The sequence below is a fragment of the Capra hircus genome, chromosome 28, assembly GCF_001704415.2.
Source record: "Capra hircus breed San Clemente chromosome 28, ASM170441v1, whole genome shotgun sequence".
Classification (NCBI taxonomy): domain Eukaryota; kingdom Metazoa; phylum Chordata; class Mammalia; order Artiodactyla; family Bovidae; genus Capra; species Capra hircus.
The window spans coordinates 9,845,913-9,864,401 of NC_030835.1; the positions used below are offsets into that span (position 1 = coordinate 9,845,913).

The 18,489-nt window shown below is 46.9% G+C and overlaps 1 protein-coding gene across 1 annotated transcript in view; it reads right to left on the reverse strand.

Moving 5' to 3' along the window:
* The window catches only part of SH2D4B (SH2 domain containing 4B), a 76,124-nt gene continuing 57,923 nt past the window's right edge, over positions 289–18,489 (reverse strand). The window contains exon 7 of the mRNA XM_005699280.3: positions 289–803. Within this exon, the coding sequence (XP_005699337.1) occupies positions 715–803 (89 nt within the window). The 3' untranslated portion in view covers positions 289–714. The remainder of the gene's footprint in view (positions 804–18,489) is intronic.

The window sequence follows — 18,489 nt, forward strand, 5'->3', positions numbered from 1 at the left end:
AGGCACATCTGTAGAAATACATGAAACCACTGCCTCAGTATTGCAAAACTGAGGCCAAGATATGACTCCAAGAAAAAGGAGAGGTTGCAGAAGAAGAGGGAATACAAAGGCAGGGCAAAGTCATCTGTTCTGGAAGCTGGGACTCAGAAGCCTTAGGTAATTCCAATGATAATATCAATGAGAATGAATATCATTTAAAATACAGTACCTATGCCTCCCATATAAATCCTTTACAATATTTCTTCCCTAATCTCCATGACTTTATAAACAGCGACAAACAGAACTTACTAGAAATCATTGCTAACAAGTGTTGGAAAACTTTCAAAAGAAGTGCATTCATTCAACAAGCATTTATTGAACGTCTACCATAGGTTAAATTCAGAGTTCGGCACTGGAATTATTTGGTTAATTAAAATGACCGTGTACTCTAGGAGCTCAGTTTAGGGCAGCCCTGACAAAATGGCTTTATTTTCTGAGGTTGTATCTAAATTTTTCAGGAAAGAGCTGCATCAGCTATTAGCAATTTCTGTCCTGGGTCAGGAACCACCAACATATATGCCATATATTTCATATTTGTTGAAATACACTAATCCACTTGTTCCTCTGGGTGTTAGTGGATCTTCCAGAAGGCCATAAGGATTTGAGCTGGGAAGTTCTTGAGTTCAAAAACAGGATGCCCAATGAAGTCCAATTGAGAAGGGGGAAAAAAATCATTCAAACAACAGATGGTAGTCTGGTGGGCTGTCTCTCTGTCCACAGGGTTCCTGCAGCAACTCTCCCCCTGAAACAGTGATAATTTCCTCCTAAAAAGGAAAAAATAAAAAAAGGAATATTCACTTTTAATTAGAAAAAGGAAATAAATGTCCACCAGAGAGAGACTGGTTCAAGATAGAAAGACTAAGAATATGTATCTCCCTCCTCCTCATTCAAATTTATAGAAATGACAGAAAAAGTGCTCTTAAAAGGAAATAAACCTATAAAAGCATGGGAAAATAAGAAGGAAGCCCACCAACAAAGCAAGACCAAAATCAATATGTGATGAGATTGTCAGAGGAGTGAACGTGGGGCAGGGGGGGAGAACAAGTTGTCAGTGGGCAGGTTGGGGGAACCCCAGATGGCAGAAGTCTGTGCCTCAGGCAGGTGAGGATGTGAGGAGAGGAAGCAGAAGCAATCCAAACAGTTCAGACAATTTCACTCCCAAAGATGAGCTACTCACTGTCAACTCCAACCTTCACCACATGAAGAGGCTAGATTTGAGAAACAGGAACTGTATCCACAGATGAACAAATAGGAATTTCAAAGTTCAAAGATTCCCCTCAAAGCCCAAAACTAATAAACATTTAAGGAAAATCATAACCATAAAAGAAAGATGCCAAACTCAAACAATCGAAATGAGTCCCAAGAAAATATCAGGTTTATAAAACAAACAAAGAGTCTTTCAGAGATATGTATTAAATTCCTCAGTGAAATAAGAAGATGAATCACCCATGAAACGAGAATGGACTATTATAAAATAAAAGAACCCATTAAAGAACCTGGAAATGAAAGGGACGCCCATTTAAGTGCAACACTTGTTTTCAATAGAAGACCTGGAGAGCGGAAGGGACGTAACTAAAGAGCAATTTAGTTGCCAGGAGAACTGACACATCAAACATCAGTAAGAAAAAGACACCTGAGTAGAAAAATGGACAAAGGATAGAAACAGATAATTCACAGAAGAAATCCAAGTGGCCATGAAACATGTGAACAAATCCTCAGCATCAGTGGTAATGAGAGAAATGCAAGCTCAACAACGTGAGACACATTGTCTGCCCATCTGGTGGGAAAAAATTAAAATGACTGATAATCCCCAGTACTGGCAGCAGTGTGGGGGAACAGCCTCATATAGTTTTGCAAGAAGCATGAATTGGCGCTACATTTTAGGAGCGTAGTCTGGCAGATCTTGACAGAGTAAGCTGTGCATAGTCTTGAAGGCAGCAATTCCAGTTTGAGGGGTCCATCCCAGAAAAAGATTTGCCCGTGTGCCCAAAGTGACACAAACAGCACTGTTTGTGATTGTGAAAACCTGGCAGCTACAAAAGCAACCAGCAAAAGGAGGGTGGAGGACGAAACTGTAAGATACATCCACACCAAGGATGCGGTGCATGCCTGGACATCAAAAGATCCCACAGACACATGTCAGCAACAACCAGCTGGTCCTGACAATATACAAATGTAAGGCATAGTGTTTTCGTGCTTTACACAGTGATATCTCATTGAAACCTTCCTGACCTTGAACAGGTGAGGACTATTATTAACCCTATCTTACTGAGGAGGAAGGGCTTCCGTGGTGGTTCAGTGGTAAAGAATCCACCTGCCAATGAAGGAGACGCGAGTTCAATTCCTGGGTCGGGAAGATCCCCTGGAGGAGGGCATGGCAACCCACTTCAGTATTCTTGCCTGGAGAAGCCCCGTGGACAGAGAAGCCTGGCAGGCTACAGTCCATGGGGTCACTAAGAGTCAGACATGACTTAGCGACTAAACAACGCGGAGGAAGAAACTAACGTCCCAAATTTGAATAGTTGCCCAAAGTGACACACAGTAACGAAGCTGGGGTTTAAAACTTGTAGCTTGATTTCAGGGACTATGCTTTCAAAACATGCATTCAAGATATACTGTGAAAGTGTTAGTCGCTCAGTCATGTCCAACTCTTTGTGACCCCACGGACTATAACCCACCAGGCTCCTCGGTCCATGGAATTCTCCAGGCAAGAATACTGGAGTGGGCTGCCATTTCCTTCTCCAGGGGATCTTCCTGACCCAGAGACTGAACCCACGTCTCTTGCGTCTCCTGTACTGGCAGGCAGATTCTTCACAACTGCACTACCTGGGGAGCCAGCGCCACGATGAAAGTTAAATACAACGTGGATCACGGATGAGCGCCACAGGCACGTGCTCAAAACAGAGAAGGTGCCAACATCCACACACCCCTCCTTCCTCTGTCCTGTGGCTGAAATGTAAGGAGAAAGTCTGGTTAACCGAGTTTTCCAGGCAGTTCTCTCCTCCCAGCATCTAGCTATTTGTAATTGGATAGTTTTCTACACGCTTTGCTTGAAGTTAAGAGCTGCCCTAGAGACCTGGGGACATTGTGAAGAAAAAGTAATACGAATTCCAGAGTCCCTTTTATAGCAAAAACCCAGTGAGATGGCCATGGAATTCTGTGAACATTTCTACACCTGTGAAGCTCAGGGAGATGGGGACCCCGGTGTTGTCACAGCCCCACCTTTCTGGGTCACTGAGCTCCACTGCTGGCTTTCTCACAGGTAGTACTGAAGCCACGTTAACACAAAATTTGTTTCTTTTTATACACACTGTTTGGAAGGCAACATCTTTTCTAATGTGAGGTCCCCATCAGGGGAACAAATAACAAATAGAGTTGTGGGAAACAAGGATGTGCATACCGCTTCACAGTTATAGGGCGCTGTTACATGCAATCCCCATGGAAGACTCACAGGGGCCAAGCTAAGTATTATTTATAAGACATTTGTTTGCCTAGTTAGGGGACTTCAGCTCAGCATGAATAACGAAACTGCCTGAGGTCACACACTAAGTGGTAAGGCTGTATTGGGAACAAGAGGCACCAGAAAAGCTTCCCTAACTACAAGGTTGCCTGCTCAACCTCAGCTAAACCTACGAAGCTGCCAGAGGCTTGTCTAGAACATGCTCAAGAGGGACATCCTGGAACAAGCTGGGGGTGAGACATGGGCCTGGACAGAAGACAAGTCAACCAGCCAGCCCCCTTCTCACTCAGGTACTCAAGGTGAGAACACGCCTGCGGACCAGGATTGGAGATGGCCACATGAGTAGAGAGTTGCCCAGAGAAGAGCAGCAATTCCAGAGCCTAGTCTAGACAATCTCTGGTCTCTTCCATCAGGATGGTCTAGATCCCTGTGATCCTAAAGACTTTCTGGGGCTGCCTGCTCACCCTGCATCCTCATCTCTTAGAATGCCCACAGCCTGGCATTTCCTGCCCTCCCCCACATCAGCAACCCTAAGAGGAATACCTTGTGGAAATCAATGAGATCTGTGAGTGTCGCATGGCGATTGGGGTCCACTCCCAGGAAGCTGTAAAAATCCCCAGAGGCATCCACAAGAAAATGCTTGAACCCTTTCTGCAGGCGGTAGGAGAGGGTGTAACCCCAGATTTTCTCACTGACCCGGACCAGAAATGCACCCTCGGTCATATTCTCAAGGAGATCTTCAGCATCTTCTCGGCTGATAATTCCTGGTTTAAAAAAGAAAAGAAAAGAAAAAAATGTCCGCAGATTCTGCAACCCCTTTCTCATCCCGCCATGCTTCCCCTCTCATCCTTGCCCCTCAGCCTCTGTGAAAGATCTAGAGAAAACGGGAGCCTCAGGAGCTGTCCAGCACTTCCCTCATTCCAGTGAGGGGACCTCTTGGCCTGGAGCAACTAGCGGCGGTGAGCATGGGGTCAGAGTTTCTACTAAGACCCCAGTTTAGCATGTTTTCCTCCAAATTAAGCCACACTAATTTGGATTAATTGGGTAAAATCGGGCAAGCAAAGAACTAGCAATGAGCCGGAATTTTAGCATCTATCGATTACAAATACAAGTCAACAAACATTGCCCTGTGGAGATCCTTGAGAGTCCCGCTTTAATGAACAGGCCAGAATGGCTTATGGTTACTACCTTGGCTATCTCTGGTACCTGTGAGTGAGCACCTGAAAACAACAGCTCCTCTTAGGAAGTAAAAAGATTCCCTCTGTCTATCTATGGACACAAGGCAGTTTCTTAACAGGGGCACAGAATTAAGCACCACTTCAGCTCAAAGAACAAACATTCTCAGGTTCTGCAGTTTTACACAATGTGGTTTCACCAGAGCATGACAGTCAGGTCTGGCCTCAGAGGTATTTGTGCATCAGTGTCAATCCCCTGAAAGGCTTTTCAGGAGCTGCTCTCCTCTGGGGAGTACTGGAGGGGCCATGTGTCTAGTGGATCAGGCTTTGGAGGGCAGGGTGGTGGGAAGAGGAGAGGGAGACTTAGTCTGCCTGTCCACTCCTGCCGGCACGAACCTACGGGACCTTCAGCCAAGCCCTCAACCTCTCCAATGCCTCTTAACATTTAAATGACTGTCTTAACCTATCTATTTCAAGGGCATGTTATGACTTTCAAGTGAGACCAAGAGTTGAAAACTCATTTCATAAACAGAAGAGCTGTGGGAATGTGGGCTCCTGCTCTCTCTGTTATTTGGGGGAAAGGTCAATTTGCAACACAATGTCCTCTTCCACACCCACTTATTTACCATCTACATACATTCAGCAGGGTTCTGCCAGTCACACAGCAGAGGGCAGAAGGTGGCTGGGCTGCTCATCACGCTGACCCTGAAGGCACTGCACACTGTCACTCACCGCACCCCACCCCACCCCACCCCACCCACCAACGCACCCCCAGGGCCCCTGCCATGATCCATGCAGGGACTCTCCCTTCCCCAATCTTTCCTGCTTCACAGGAGTTGTGGCAGGACTTCCTTGTGCCCAAAGCAGAGGACACAGAAGCCACCACACTGTCACAGGTCCCCTGCTAAGAGCCAACAGCACAAGTGTGGGCCACCTCTTTCCTCCTGGGGCCGAGGACTCACGAGGAGGCAACTGAGCCAACAACCCCCACTCCAACCAGGTGGGATAAGCAGAAAACCAGGAAGAGAGAGGGAGAGAAGTGGGTGCCCCACCACAGGGCACCCGGAGGACAGCACACACATCCACGCAGGAGGGTAGATGCCCCCAACGGCCTTGGTGGGTTCAGCTGGAGAAGCAGCAGCAGCCAAAAGAAGACCAACCAAAAGGGCATCCCAAGGATTTGTCAAAAGACTCAGCAGTGTCCCTCAGCCACCTCCCTGCCCAATACCAGAGGACTTAGATCCCAAAGGTGGCTGGGCGGAGGGGTCAGTAAAGGGAGACAGAGACGAAGCCAAGGCCTATGAAGAAGAAGAACCAGAAGACATCCTCTGTCCCAGCTCGAAGCACCTCAAGCTGAAGCCCAGTATCGACTGGCAGTAGAGGAGAGTTAAAATGGGTGGACACACTTGATGTGACTTGATTTTTTAATAAGCAAAAGTGAGCAGTAACACCAAAATGACAATGCCACGTCTCAGTTCAGTTCAGTCGCTCAGTCGTGTCCGACTCTTTGCGACCCCCATGAACCACAGTACACCAGGCCTCCCTGTCCATCACCAACTCCCGAAGTCCACCCAAACCCATGTCCATTGTATCAGTGATGCCATCCAACCGTCTCATCCTCTGTCGTCCCCTCCTCCTCCTCTCTGCCATCTAAAACCCTGAAAGATCTTTCCACTGACCTCCATCTGGCAAAGCCTGGCTCAAGAACAGTGGACACCAGGCTCCGAATGCCCGCTTTCTCCCAGCTGACCTGGAACCCTCACTGAAGGATTTCTCTTCTCTCCCAGGAATCGCAGGCTGCCGGTTGCCTATACTTTACCTTTGTGTGGGTTAGAAAACATCCTTCAAGGTGGTTGAACTGGGAAAAGGTGCCTCTCTGAGCCAAAAAGACTAAGCTTACATTTCTGCCCTTTAATTCGTTCCCCCCTAAACCAGCCCTCATTGAAAGTGAAATTGAAAGTGAAATTGCTCAGTCGTGTCCGACTCTTTGTGACCCATGGACAATACAGTCCATGGAATTCTCCAAGCCAGAATACTGGAGTGGGTAGCCTTTCCCTTCTCCAAGGGATCCTCCCAATCCAGGGATTGAACCTAGGTCTCCTGCATTGCAGGCAGATTCTTTACCAGCTGAGCCACAAGGGAAGCCCAAACTATCCCCACTGGCTTCTCTTTATTCATTGCACATTCTGCGTGACCCATCCGGAAATCGTTTTATCCCAGGAGGTGCTGGGACAGCTCACCTTTGGGCTTTCCTGACCTTCTGCCCAGACTCTACAGTATATTAGTAAACCAGCTGGAACCAGCTCAAGGATGGAGACTGGCAGCCATGAGCTCTGCTCAGCCTCCCTCCCAGAGAGATGCTGCTTCAAGCAGCAGCATCTGCAGCTGCTGCCCCTGCAGGATCCACCATGCCCAGGAGGCACCACATGCCTGATTCAGGGCAAAGGGTATTATAACTGAGTCCGGGGTACCGGAGCCACCATGCCTATCCTATGCCGATGCTGTTCAGTCGGGAAGTCCTGTCCGACTCTTGCAACTCCATGGACTGCAGCACACCAGGCTTCCCTGTCCTTCACCATCTCCCAGAGTTTGCTCAAACTCATGTCCATTGAGTCAGTGATGCCATCCAACCATCTCGTCCTCTGTCGTCCCCTTCTCCTGATGACCCTACATGGGGGATGACAGTCTCCTATGTGGGACTCCTCTCCTGGGCAGTCTTTTCTCGGGGGCTTCCCCTCAGCCTGACCAAGGTGTTCCTCTGAGCTGCACTCCCGTGTCAGGCTCTTCCTCTCGATCATCCATCCTTCCTTCCCTCTGCCCATTTACAGGTGTCAGACCTGCACCATGTGCTTAAGACTCTCCCCACCTGTCCCATTCCGTCTCCCCTTCATCCTTCAAAGGCATTTCCTCCAACGAAGTTCTTGGACTTCTGCTTTTGGATGACCTGAACAGACAAAGCAACCTTATCTTTATATTCCAAGTGCCAGGGATGTTGGGGGGAGGGGGTCTTGTTTACTTTAGAGCAGTGAATATAAAATCCCAGCTCAGGGGCTTGATCAACAGGTGGCCTTGGGCAGGTCACTTAAGCCCCTCTGAAACCCAGTTCAGTGTCCTTGTGTATTAAATGGTACTGATTATAGCACCTATGCCTTCAGATTGTTTGAGACTTCATTACAGTAATGTATTAATACGCTTATCACACGTGTGAATGTGTCTGAGAAGTAATGACTACCCAATACCATGCAACTCATCTGTACCAGATACAGAGTACACGACCTACATGCTACGTTGGATCTTACCTCACGCTGATAGCAGCAATGATCATAGCACCGCTGGGCCATGCTACCCACACCCCACACACCCAGTCCTCTCACAGACGCTGCTGAGGGTGACCTTCTCTGAAGGGGACCACTTGGGTCCCTGGGCCCCAGCCTGGGCTATTCTACATGGGGGACTCACCAGGTAGCTCAAATAATAAGCATCAGTGAACTCTTTGATACCTCTTTGATGCCTTCCTAGGACTCAAAATTGTAATCTGTCCCAAGACCGAAGGTAATATGGCCTCATAGTTCAGGATGGCAAAGACAGTTTTACAGAAAACCAACCCTCAAGAGCATTAGTTGGTGGCTGCGGGATGTGACAGTTGCTTGGGCTGGAAGAAGCAGTTGCTTTTCTGCTCCATTACTCTGCCCTCCATCTCTCTCTTTCCAGATCACCCTTAAACTACGTGGACTGGGAATCAGCATTAATCATATCCCATCCCATCCCATCTCCTCTGATACGCTCTATAACCTCCTGGATGAGGAAATGGCGGGGCATACCTCCCAGCTTCTGGCTAGGGAGTGAGCTCACCATCAGGACCACAGAAACTTTCTAACTCTGCTAATAACCAAGATCTTCTGCTAAGGGATACAGCTTTACCAGATAATGCTCTAGGGTTGTTGACAATTATTGGAGAATACAGCTACGGATTCTATCTGAGCCACTTCTCACCCCTCAGACAACAGGAAATGTAGTTTTTCCTGTAATTTCCAAAAACACCTTCTTTTCCTTTCTTCCCTTTTATTTCCTCCAATAAACATTTATCAACCACTCTCTAAGAGCCAGGCCCCAAGCTGGGCATCTGAGAGTCACCACTGAATGAGAAACAATCCCTGTCTTCCAGAATCTTTGATTCTGGACTGAAATCAAGATTGGCAGAATTTTTTATGGGGGTTGGGGGGATGTGGTGTGAGAGGAGCTCACTCTAACTGGTAGTGATAAAGATCATAGAATATGGGCTCAGAGAGGTAACCCACCAGCTCTGGAGCCCAGGGATGGAAGTGCCAGTTAGACTGAGAACAGCAAGCTTAAGACAGAGGGGCAAGGACAAGGGGGCAGTCTGCAAAAGGAAAGAGCACATGACTCTTTGTGGCTGGAGGGGGAGCTGAAGCAGGAGCTGGGCAGTGGAAAGACGTGTAGAGGTTGGAAGGGATCAGGCCCCAAAGCACTCTCAACACCATTAAAAGGATTGTGGACTTCATTCTGAGGGCAGGGGGAGCTACTGATCTTCCCTAAACAGAAGAATGACACTAGAATCTTCAAGAGTGGAAAATCGATGGAAGGGTATGGATTAGAGACATACAAGCCAGGGATTTCAACTCAGTGATGGCTTTCTCACGTAAGGGTTGCTTCACAGCTACATTTCCACAGTTGCAACCTTGATATCCAGCTCCCAAGCCACTAGTCAGCCAGGAACAGTTTCCATTGTGAGGCGGAGGGCCAAGGGTCACACGAGAAGCCTGATATTGAAGCCAGCACTGGGCAGTACCTTGCGGACTTGGTGGCCCCCATCGCATTTAGTCTCCTAACAACCCTACCTTCGTCAGCTCATAGCTGAGGACACTGAAGTTCAGCAAGACAAGTGACTTACCCAAGGTCATAGAGCCATTAAGTGGTAGAGTCAGAATTTGAACTTGGGGCCTCGGACTCCAAGTCCAGTGCTCTTTGCTCTACACCATGTTATCTCCTGCAGAGACAGTAAGTACTGCGAAAGACACAAGAAGGAGGAGATTAGTGGGACCTCTGGAAGTCAGGGCAAGATTTACAGAGGCAATGAAGAGGGATGGGAAGTGCGCCTTGAAGACGGGGTAGATGCTGTGTGAGCAGAAAGGAGTGATGATGAGGTGAGAGAGAAGAAGAGGTGAGTGAGTGAGACGTCACAGTGAAGACCAAGAATGGCACACCCATGGGACATCTACATGATGCGACATGAATTTAATCTACCTCGCAGGAGGTTAAGAGACATGTAGAATGGAATGAAAGGTCTAATACATGAATAACCTGAACACCCCTAATCAGAGAGGAGACTGAAGAGGTGGGAACATCTCAAGAGCGAATGTTGGTTGCTCTGAAGCCCGAGCGCCACAACTGCTGAAGCCAAGAGCCGTACCGAAGCCTGTGCACCACACCTGGAAAATAGCCCCCGCGTGCCACAGCCAGAGAAAGCCACGGGAAGAAACGAAGCCCCAGCACAGCCAGAAATACGTAAATAATGTTTAAAAAAGAAGTCAAAATTATAGAAGAAGAATGAATGCTGAGAATTAATCAGCACACAGTAGTGAAATGGCACAAAACTACTCAGTGTCGGAGTTTGTCAACCAGAGAGAAAAAGCAGATTACCTACAGAGAATAAACAAATTGGTGGCTGACTTTTGAGTTGCAATAACAGAAGCCAGAGGACAACGGGTCAGTAATATTTTCAGGGTGCTGAGAAAAAAGGATTGAAACTCTTTCAAGGTGAAAAGAAATATAAAGATATCTTCAGAAAAAATTTGAGAGTTTGACTACTAAGAAAATTTTAGAGAATATATCTCATTTAGAAGAAATATAATCCTAGACAGAGAATCTGAGATGCTAGAAGAAATGATGAGCACAACTACTTTAAGTCAATTTTTAAAATATATTGACTTACAAAGTAACGATAATCATGGGTAATTTGAGGGTTTCAAAAAGATAGAACTAAATTACTGGATAATATCATTTGAGAGTAGGATGATTAGAATTTGTTTAGAAAGAGGTTAAAGACATATATTAACAAAGCATGCATGTGAAATCATTTGAATTAACCACTAAAAGACAGGCCTTGAGAGTGGTATAACCTCCAAACAACAGAAGTGGGAAGATGCGATGAGAAAAAAAAAATTATTTTTCAATGAAGTGTAAAACAAGCTAATAACTGAAAAATATATACCGTGTAGTTCCATTTATATTAAACTGAAAACTCACAAAGCTTAACACTCATGTTTGGAGATCAATATATAAACAATATATGAAGCAAAGAAATGATGGACAAAATACTCAGAATAGGGATCATATCTGATGAAAGGAAGAGGGATACATGAGTGAGAAGAAAGCTATGCAGGGGCCTCCAATGACTTTATGCCTTGCTTTTCACCAGGGTCAATGGCACAAGGAAGCAGAGCTGTAATCTGGAAGCTGAGGCAGAAGCCCAGCATACAGATGGAGGCCCTTGATGGGGACTAAGGGGAACAGGGTGTCGGACCTGACCTGACCCACAGGTCCCACAGGTGCCCAAGGCTTCTCTGGGGGTCAGAGGCAATCTGACTCACTGCAACGCCCTCTGTGGGGCCTCTGCCCAGAAAAGACAGGGCCGAGGTCAGGGGACAGAGGCCCTTCAGGGCAGCAGCCCCGCTTCCCGTGGGTGCATCAGGTGAGGGTGAGAAGGCGGGGAAGGCAGCAGGGAACATGTACACCAGCACAGCAAAGGAGTCCAGGATGACTTTCAGGCTCCTGGCACCCGCACGTCAACAGCACACGTGGGAGTTTGCAGCCAATGCTCCGGTGAGGTGGGGCAGCTGCTGCTCCCTACTCAGGTCTATTATTGCACCTCAGGCACAAATCCCCGAGCATTCTTCCTGACGCCTCCCCTAATCATCTCCCTGGATTCCTCTCAAACACCACCAAAACTCAGTGTTCACTATCAAAATATTTGCTCCCTCTGTACTGATCGACAGCAGCCCCGGGAAAAGAGAGGCACTTTAAGCACACTTGCAAAGACACTCTGCTCTCTGGACCCATAAATCCACACCTTAGCAAATCCTAGAGCAGACCCAGGATTCAGTTCCCATTCCCTCCACCACTTCCATTCTGGTCCCTGAAATCATTAGCTCAAATCGAACTTGAGTAACCAAATGAGCTCCTTTTATTTCTCTGTTAGGGCTTCTCCCCAAAAAGGAAGAAAGGCAGGCAGGCCAGACATGACATTTTACTTTTTATGGGTCTCGATTTATCTGACATGCATATTTCTTAAAGCTTTCACCAAAGCTACGCCTCACTGGCCAGCCAACAACACCTCCATTACCGTTCAGCTATTTCTCATTCATTTCTGTGACTTTCCTTTCTTATTGCCACACTTTCCAGACGATAACATTAAGGCGATTGGAATTATTAAGCTCTTCCTTCTCAACAGTTTCTCAGAGCATCCTGAAGCCACAGAGATTGTGATGAATGGGTTCCAATGCCTTCATTTTTTATAACTCCAAATGAAATTTAGCCACAGCTAAGTGCTGAGACAAGGGCTTCACTGGACAAGCTTCTTGGTTTCAGATATATTATGCACAAGGGACACCATTCCATACCATGACTGCCTGCCTGTTCTAAGCTGACATGCCAGGTTCAAATTATGGATGCCGCTATTCATGACAGGGTTGCAACCACCCAGCAAAATGACTTCTGAAACTGGCTACACAAGGATCTTGCGTAGAACTAACCTCAACTGGAAGTAAAAAATCATTATTTGATTCACACCAGTCTCATTGACTGGATTGTGAGTTTCACTAGGACAGTTACTTTCCTCAATATGGTGGCCCTCCATTGGTCTTGCCCACTCAGGACCATCTGTGCATCTTCTGGCAAGAGAATGGTGAGCTTCTTTTGGGGAGCCATACCTTCCCACTCAGTCTATCCAGTTGCAATGGGATGGACTCCTTCCTACTCCAGGAGTGGTCATGTGACTCAAGCCTAGCCAATCAGACAGCTCAACCATTTGGCCATGATGACTAGCTCAAGAGTGGGCATGTGACCACACCAGAGTCAACAAGGCAGAATATTGGGAGTAACACTACAAATTATTTGAGAGAAAAGTATGTCCCCTCTTCAGCTAGATTTGAAACTAGGAAAGCAAGTGCAGGCATGCTACCTCAGGCTGATGCCTTGTTTGAGAGCGACAGAGCTGAGAGATGGAGAGAGGCCAGTTGCTGAAAACAAGCTCCCTGAATCAAGCAAGCCTGTAGCTGGACTAATCTCTTTTGAGTGTATCGGTTTGGTAGCTTTCTGTCAATTGCAAGTGAATGTAAGTGCCACAAGGGGAAGGAAATTGTCAGTTTTGCTCACCACCATATGCCCTGTGCTTAGCACAGTGTCTCACATAAAACAGAAGCTTAATGTTAGTAATCAACAAATGATTTAAATATCTTACACAGGAGCCTCCTCCCTAGTGCCCCTGCCCAGACAATTCAACAACCTCAAACTCTAACAAGTACTATTATTACCTCTTCCGGAGAATTGTGCAGGCTTCCCTGGTAGCTCGGCTGGTAAAGAATCCTTCTGCATTGCAGGAGACCTGGGTTCAATCCCTGGGTTGGGAAGATCTCCTGAAGGAGTGCATGGCAACCCACTCCAGTGTTCTTGCCTGGAGAATCCCCACGGACAGAGGAGCCTGGCAGGCTACAGTCCATGGGGTCACAGTCAGACATGACTGAGCGACTAAGCACAGCACAGCACAGAGAATTGTGCAAGGGATAAATGAAATACTGGATGTTTGATATTTACCAGACACAAAGCACAAGAGAAATTTTTACTAAATTACTAGTTAAAACATAAAAGCCGGTGTGATCCCACACATGGGGCAAACCAACCAAACCCCATGAGTACAGACCAGTGTACACCTGAGGAATGGTACCAGATCAGGCAACACCTGATGCCAGGGATGCCACCAATCCAAGTGGTACCTCTGAGCTCCTCCAGATAGACAGGGCCCCAAGCAGGGGACAGGACTTGGAAGCAGATCAGGGACCCAGATCTTGGCCTCTCTCATACCCTCAGTTGCACATCCTCATGCAAAGTCTAGACAACAGGCATGACAGTCCTGCCCCTGTCCATCTCCCTACAAGTGCAGAGAAGACTCTGACACTCAGATGCCCTTTGGAGAGAAGCAGGGAATGGGGTGAGACAACCGCAAACCCAAAGCCTATTCTCCCCAAAAGGACCAAGTTGACTAAAGATGACCACATTGAAAAGAATGACACTAAACAGAATGGATAAGAGTTTATTTTTTCCCTACTACCCAGAGGGGTGAAAGGGGTTGGTGATAACTTCGTGAGATCAGAGAAATTATAGAAAAGTACACTGCATTTTCACTGTACATTTAAATAAGCTTGAAATGTGGCTGTACAAATGTTGGTAGCACTGTGAGCTCTGCATGGGGGGCAGACAGTCTATTCGTGATGAATTGCAAGCCACGCTAGCCACATTGATCACCTGCAGGAAGTGTTTCTAGGAGGCTGCAACCTAGAGCAGGCGACACCTTCCTGCCTTGTGCACTCCTGTGGGCTGATGAGGAGTGTGACCTCAACACGTAAAAGCATCCTCTCTATTTTAAATGAAAGCTGTAGGCAAATGGGGCTTCCCTGATGGCTCAGCAGTAAAGAATTTCTCTGCCAGTGCAGGAGACACAGGAGACTTGGGTTTGATCCCTGGGTTGGGATCAAACCTTCTCCCCTGGAGAAGGGAATGGCAACCCATTCCAGTATTCTTGCCTGGAGAAACCCATGGACAGAGGAGCCTGGCAGGCTATGGGCCATAGGGTCACAAAGCTTTAGAGCAACTGAGAATGTACACACACAGGCAAATGGCTCTGACATGTGACTCTATAAAGAACTTTATTACTAAACAAGGTAATTTGAGTATGACAGACTTTTAATACTTAAGCGTAAGTATTATAAAAGTCATTTCCAGGAAGCTTCTCAACTACTGTAGCAACCAAACTTCATTCTCTAGCAAATGTCAAAGCTACCATATTTGTTTCTAGATGAGCAGAGAAAGAAGAGCTCATGGTGGGAAGGCAGGGGAGAAAAGTCATGTGATTTGACCTAATCCCCATCAGCCTGGACAAGCCATGCCTTCACTGTCTTGACTGAAGGGCCGTCTGGCCTCTGTTTACACATCTCAGCTGTAGGTGTTCTTAGGGCTCCTGGACGTAGTTTATTCCATCTCAGGACAACTAGCTGCTAAAAGAGATGGTCAAACTGAATCAAAGTTAGCACCCTGTGATTTTCATAAGTGTTCCATTTCTTGAGGCCCCTGACCTAGAAGACATTAGTGATTGGAAGACAGCAGCTATGCCTTACATCCCAAGGCTTCCATCTCATGCCTGTCATCATAAAAATGTGAGGCCATGAAAAGGTTCTGGCATGAGCTGGAGCCCTTCATCCCAGGGATGGGACAAGCTTGGGACTGGGCATCCATGGGAAACTAGACTGCAGGTCCTGGAGCACAGAAAACCTAAAGGCAGTTTCCTGGGTCTAACCGATGATAGAAACTTCCCAGTGTCAGCAAATTAGGAAGAATCTCTTGCAACCACCAGAAATATGATGAGACCATCAGAAGTATATTAAATCAATAACAACAGAAATCACAGTATATTGTTACTCTGTGCTTTTATTTAATCCCAATAGAAAATAAAAAATCACTTCTATCAAATCCAAGCCATCTAGATCCTCCAACATCTGTCCCTTTCCACACACTTTAGTTACCCACACCTATGCATCTCAGCAAAACGTCGAAAATGAAAAAGCGTTAGGTAGACAAGACACAAAGGGCCTGAAATCAGAAACATGGAACTAGGGGAAAAGAAAGAGTTAAAATCTTGAGAACACCATTACAATTGAGGCTTTTCTAAAGCAAAAAATAATTCCACTCTTCTTTGTGACCTTTTTTTGAGACCCTATAGCCAGTGCACAATTTAAAAAAAAAAAAAATAGAAGGAAGAAGGTTCCTTTATTTCTTACTTGGAACAGCTTAAGCAAGAACTTATGAAGAAAGTAGGTCAACCGACCTACTTTTTTTCTTCTTTAGAAATGTTTGCATTTAGGATAAGAGTTGGTGGAAATTTTCCATTCCAAATTCTGCTCCGGAGAGGAAAATCAGCCATCTGACTTGACATGATAGATGGTAACATGCTAACCATCGCTTCCAAATGACCCATGTGTTATCCCTCACAGCTTTTTTTAAAAAAATTTCAAGATGGGTATCATATTCATAATGAAAGAAAATTCAGACTTTTACTTTTTTGTGGGGAAGGCTAAATACATACCACCTTCCTTTTGCGAAGAGTTGTTTGATGTCATCTTTTTCTTTACTTCCAAGTGACAGGAGTGGTGTACCCTAAGGGTATGAGGCCACCATTCACATGCTTCAAATCCTGATATGCATCTCCAAAGGCTACCGTGTTTATTTATTCCATATAACAAGTAGAAGCATTTATTGCAAGTTCTAAACACTTTATAAATATGACACACTTAATCTTCATAACACCACCGTTACTTTCACGACCGCTGGTTTCTTCAGCTAGTTCTTGCTTCGCATGGATTTGGTGCTCAGGTCTCACTACCCGCCCCACCCTCCCGAGTCTGGCTGCCACCTCTCAACAGGTTCCAAAGTCTCACCATAGTTTCCTATCTTTCTATTGTTCTTGGGAGCTGAGGACAAAAGCCTCAGCTGGCTCACTCTCTCCTCCTCAGCCCCAGACACTCTAGCTTCCGAGATTGATCCCAAAGACTGTACAAGGCATTCCCTGATTTCCCATCAAGCAAGGTTAGGAACTAGAGGCAGCCCTGCTCTGGAAAGTCCAAGGAATGAGAAGGGGTGAGATTTAAAATAAAGAACTCAAGGGGGCTTCCCTGGTGGTCCAGTGGTTAAGAATCTGCCTTCTAATGCAGAGGACGCAGGTTCAATCCCTGGTAGGGGAACTATTAATAAGATCCCACCTTCCTCGGAGCAAATAACCCCAAATGCCTCAACAAAGACCCAGTGTAGCCAAAAACTAAATAAAATAAAAGGACTCGAGCTATGCATGAAAGAAGTTCATAGTAAAGGGATTGTGAATCCCGAGGAGGCACTTTTTTGCCCCAGTCTCCCTCCCTGGCCAGCTGTATATTCAAGGACCCACCAGGATGGAGGAACAAACACTGGGAGCCAGAGCCGACCCCAGCTCCCATATTAACTACTGGGTAAATAAGGGTGATTTCTCAAGCTTTTCTGCACATCAGTGATGCTATCTGTAGAGGGCTAACCATGCCTAACTCGAGAAGTTGAGAGTCCCTCTGAGACAGTGCACATCCAACCACTCTGCACATCTACACAGCCAGGCAAACACACAAGACCTCAGGGCAGCAGCCTGACAGGAGGATCACAATGGGTAGTACTGATCAGCCAGCCAAGCTCTTTCTGTTCCGTGCGGCTCGGAGAGGATGTGACCTCCCAGCGCATGCAGTTGGGGGAGTCCACGTTGCCTCTCACCCTCTGCCTCCACGGGCACAATCCTTCCCACCTCCTTGGGGGGCTGCCTTTCTGCAGGACAGCCTGGTGTGTCTGCTCCCCCACCTCCCACAGGACTCCTGGAAGGGCCATGCGGGAGGGGGTGTCCACTGCCTGAGCCTCAGTTCCTGGACTGAAGACAGTACCGGTAATAGAGACACAAATAAGAACAAAGGCGCTCAACAGTCATTTTTAGGAAGAAAACATCCTCACTCCTTAGCCCATAGACTCCCACCCAGGTGCCCGCTCTGTGGCTAACCCCACACCCTGGCCAACCTTTCCCATGCTCCCAACAACCCGAGAAAACTTTGGAAGCTTGAGCGGCGAGTAAGACCGGTGGTCCTGGGGCAGCGCCAGCAGAATCACAGTGCATACCAGGCGCTGAGAACAGACATTCTTAAAGGCCCTCTGGTCACCCATCTCCAGAGTCCACTAGCCGCCCCTCTGCCCAACAGTAGCTGCAACTATCTTTCTTCTATTGAAGTGAAATGTGTCTCTTTAGAACTCCCAGCCCCGAATCCACTCAACAATCTCCCTTTTTCCAGATGGGACTCCGGAGATTGCGGACTGGTGGCTTTGTTCCCCTGCTACACACACATTTGTAAGACAAACATTCCCCCCCCCCACCCACCCACCAAATAATTACTAAAAATGACTGCTATACTTCTATGTCCTTTCCCTGCTTCAAACACAATCAGATGTTCTGTGGTTAAGGATAAAGTGGACAAAGAGCCTGAAGGGATGGACCCACTCTAGAACCCTGAAGCTCTGGGACCTTCAACAATCCTCTCCTCCACATGTGTCCTGAAGACACAGCATGGGAAGGTAGGAAGCAGTGCCCATCCCACTTGGGAGCTCTGCTTTGCACAGAAAGCCAACCTCAACTGCTGGGTCCCTACAAGCTGCACCGACTACATGCATGGGGAATGCCCTGCCCTGGTGATAGTCAGAAAAAGTTAAGAGGTGAACACCCCACCTAAGTGCAGGACAAGCCATCGGGAGGCCCACTCCAGCACCCAAGCCCAAACTCCGCTATTCACTGAGCACCAGCAGTCCCTGCCAAGCCCTCAGGGCAAGTCTGGAGACAGCCGGTGGGCTGCTGCCAAGACAATAAGCCATGAACCAGGTGTGACTGATTTTCAGAAGTAAAGCTCAGGAGGAGAAATGGGTTCTGACTGAGGCAGTATTTAGACAGAGGATATTCTTAATAGTTTCAGA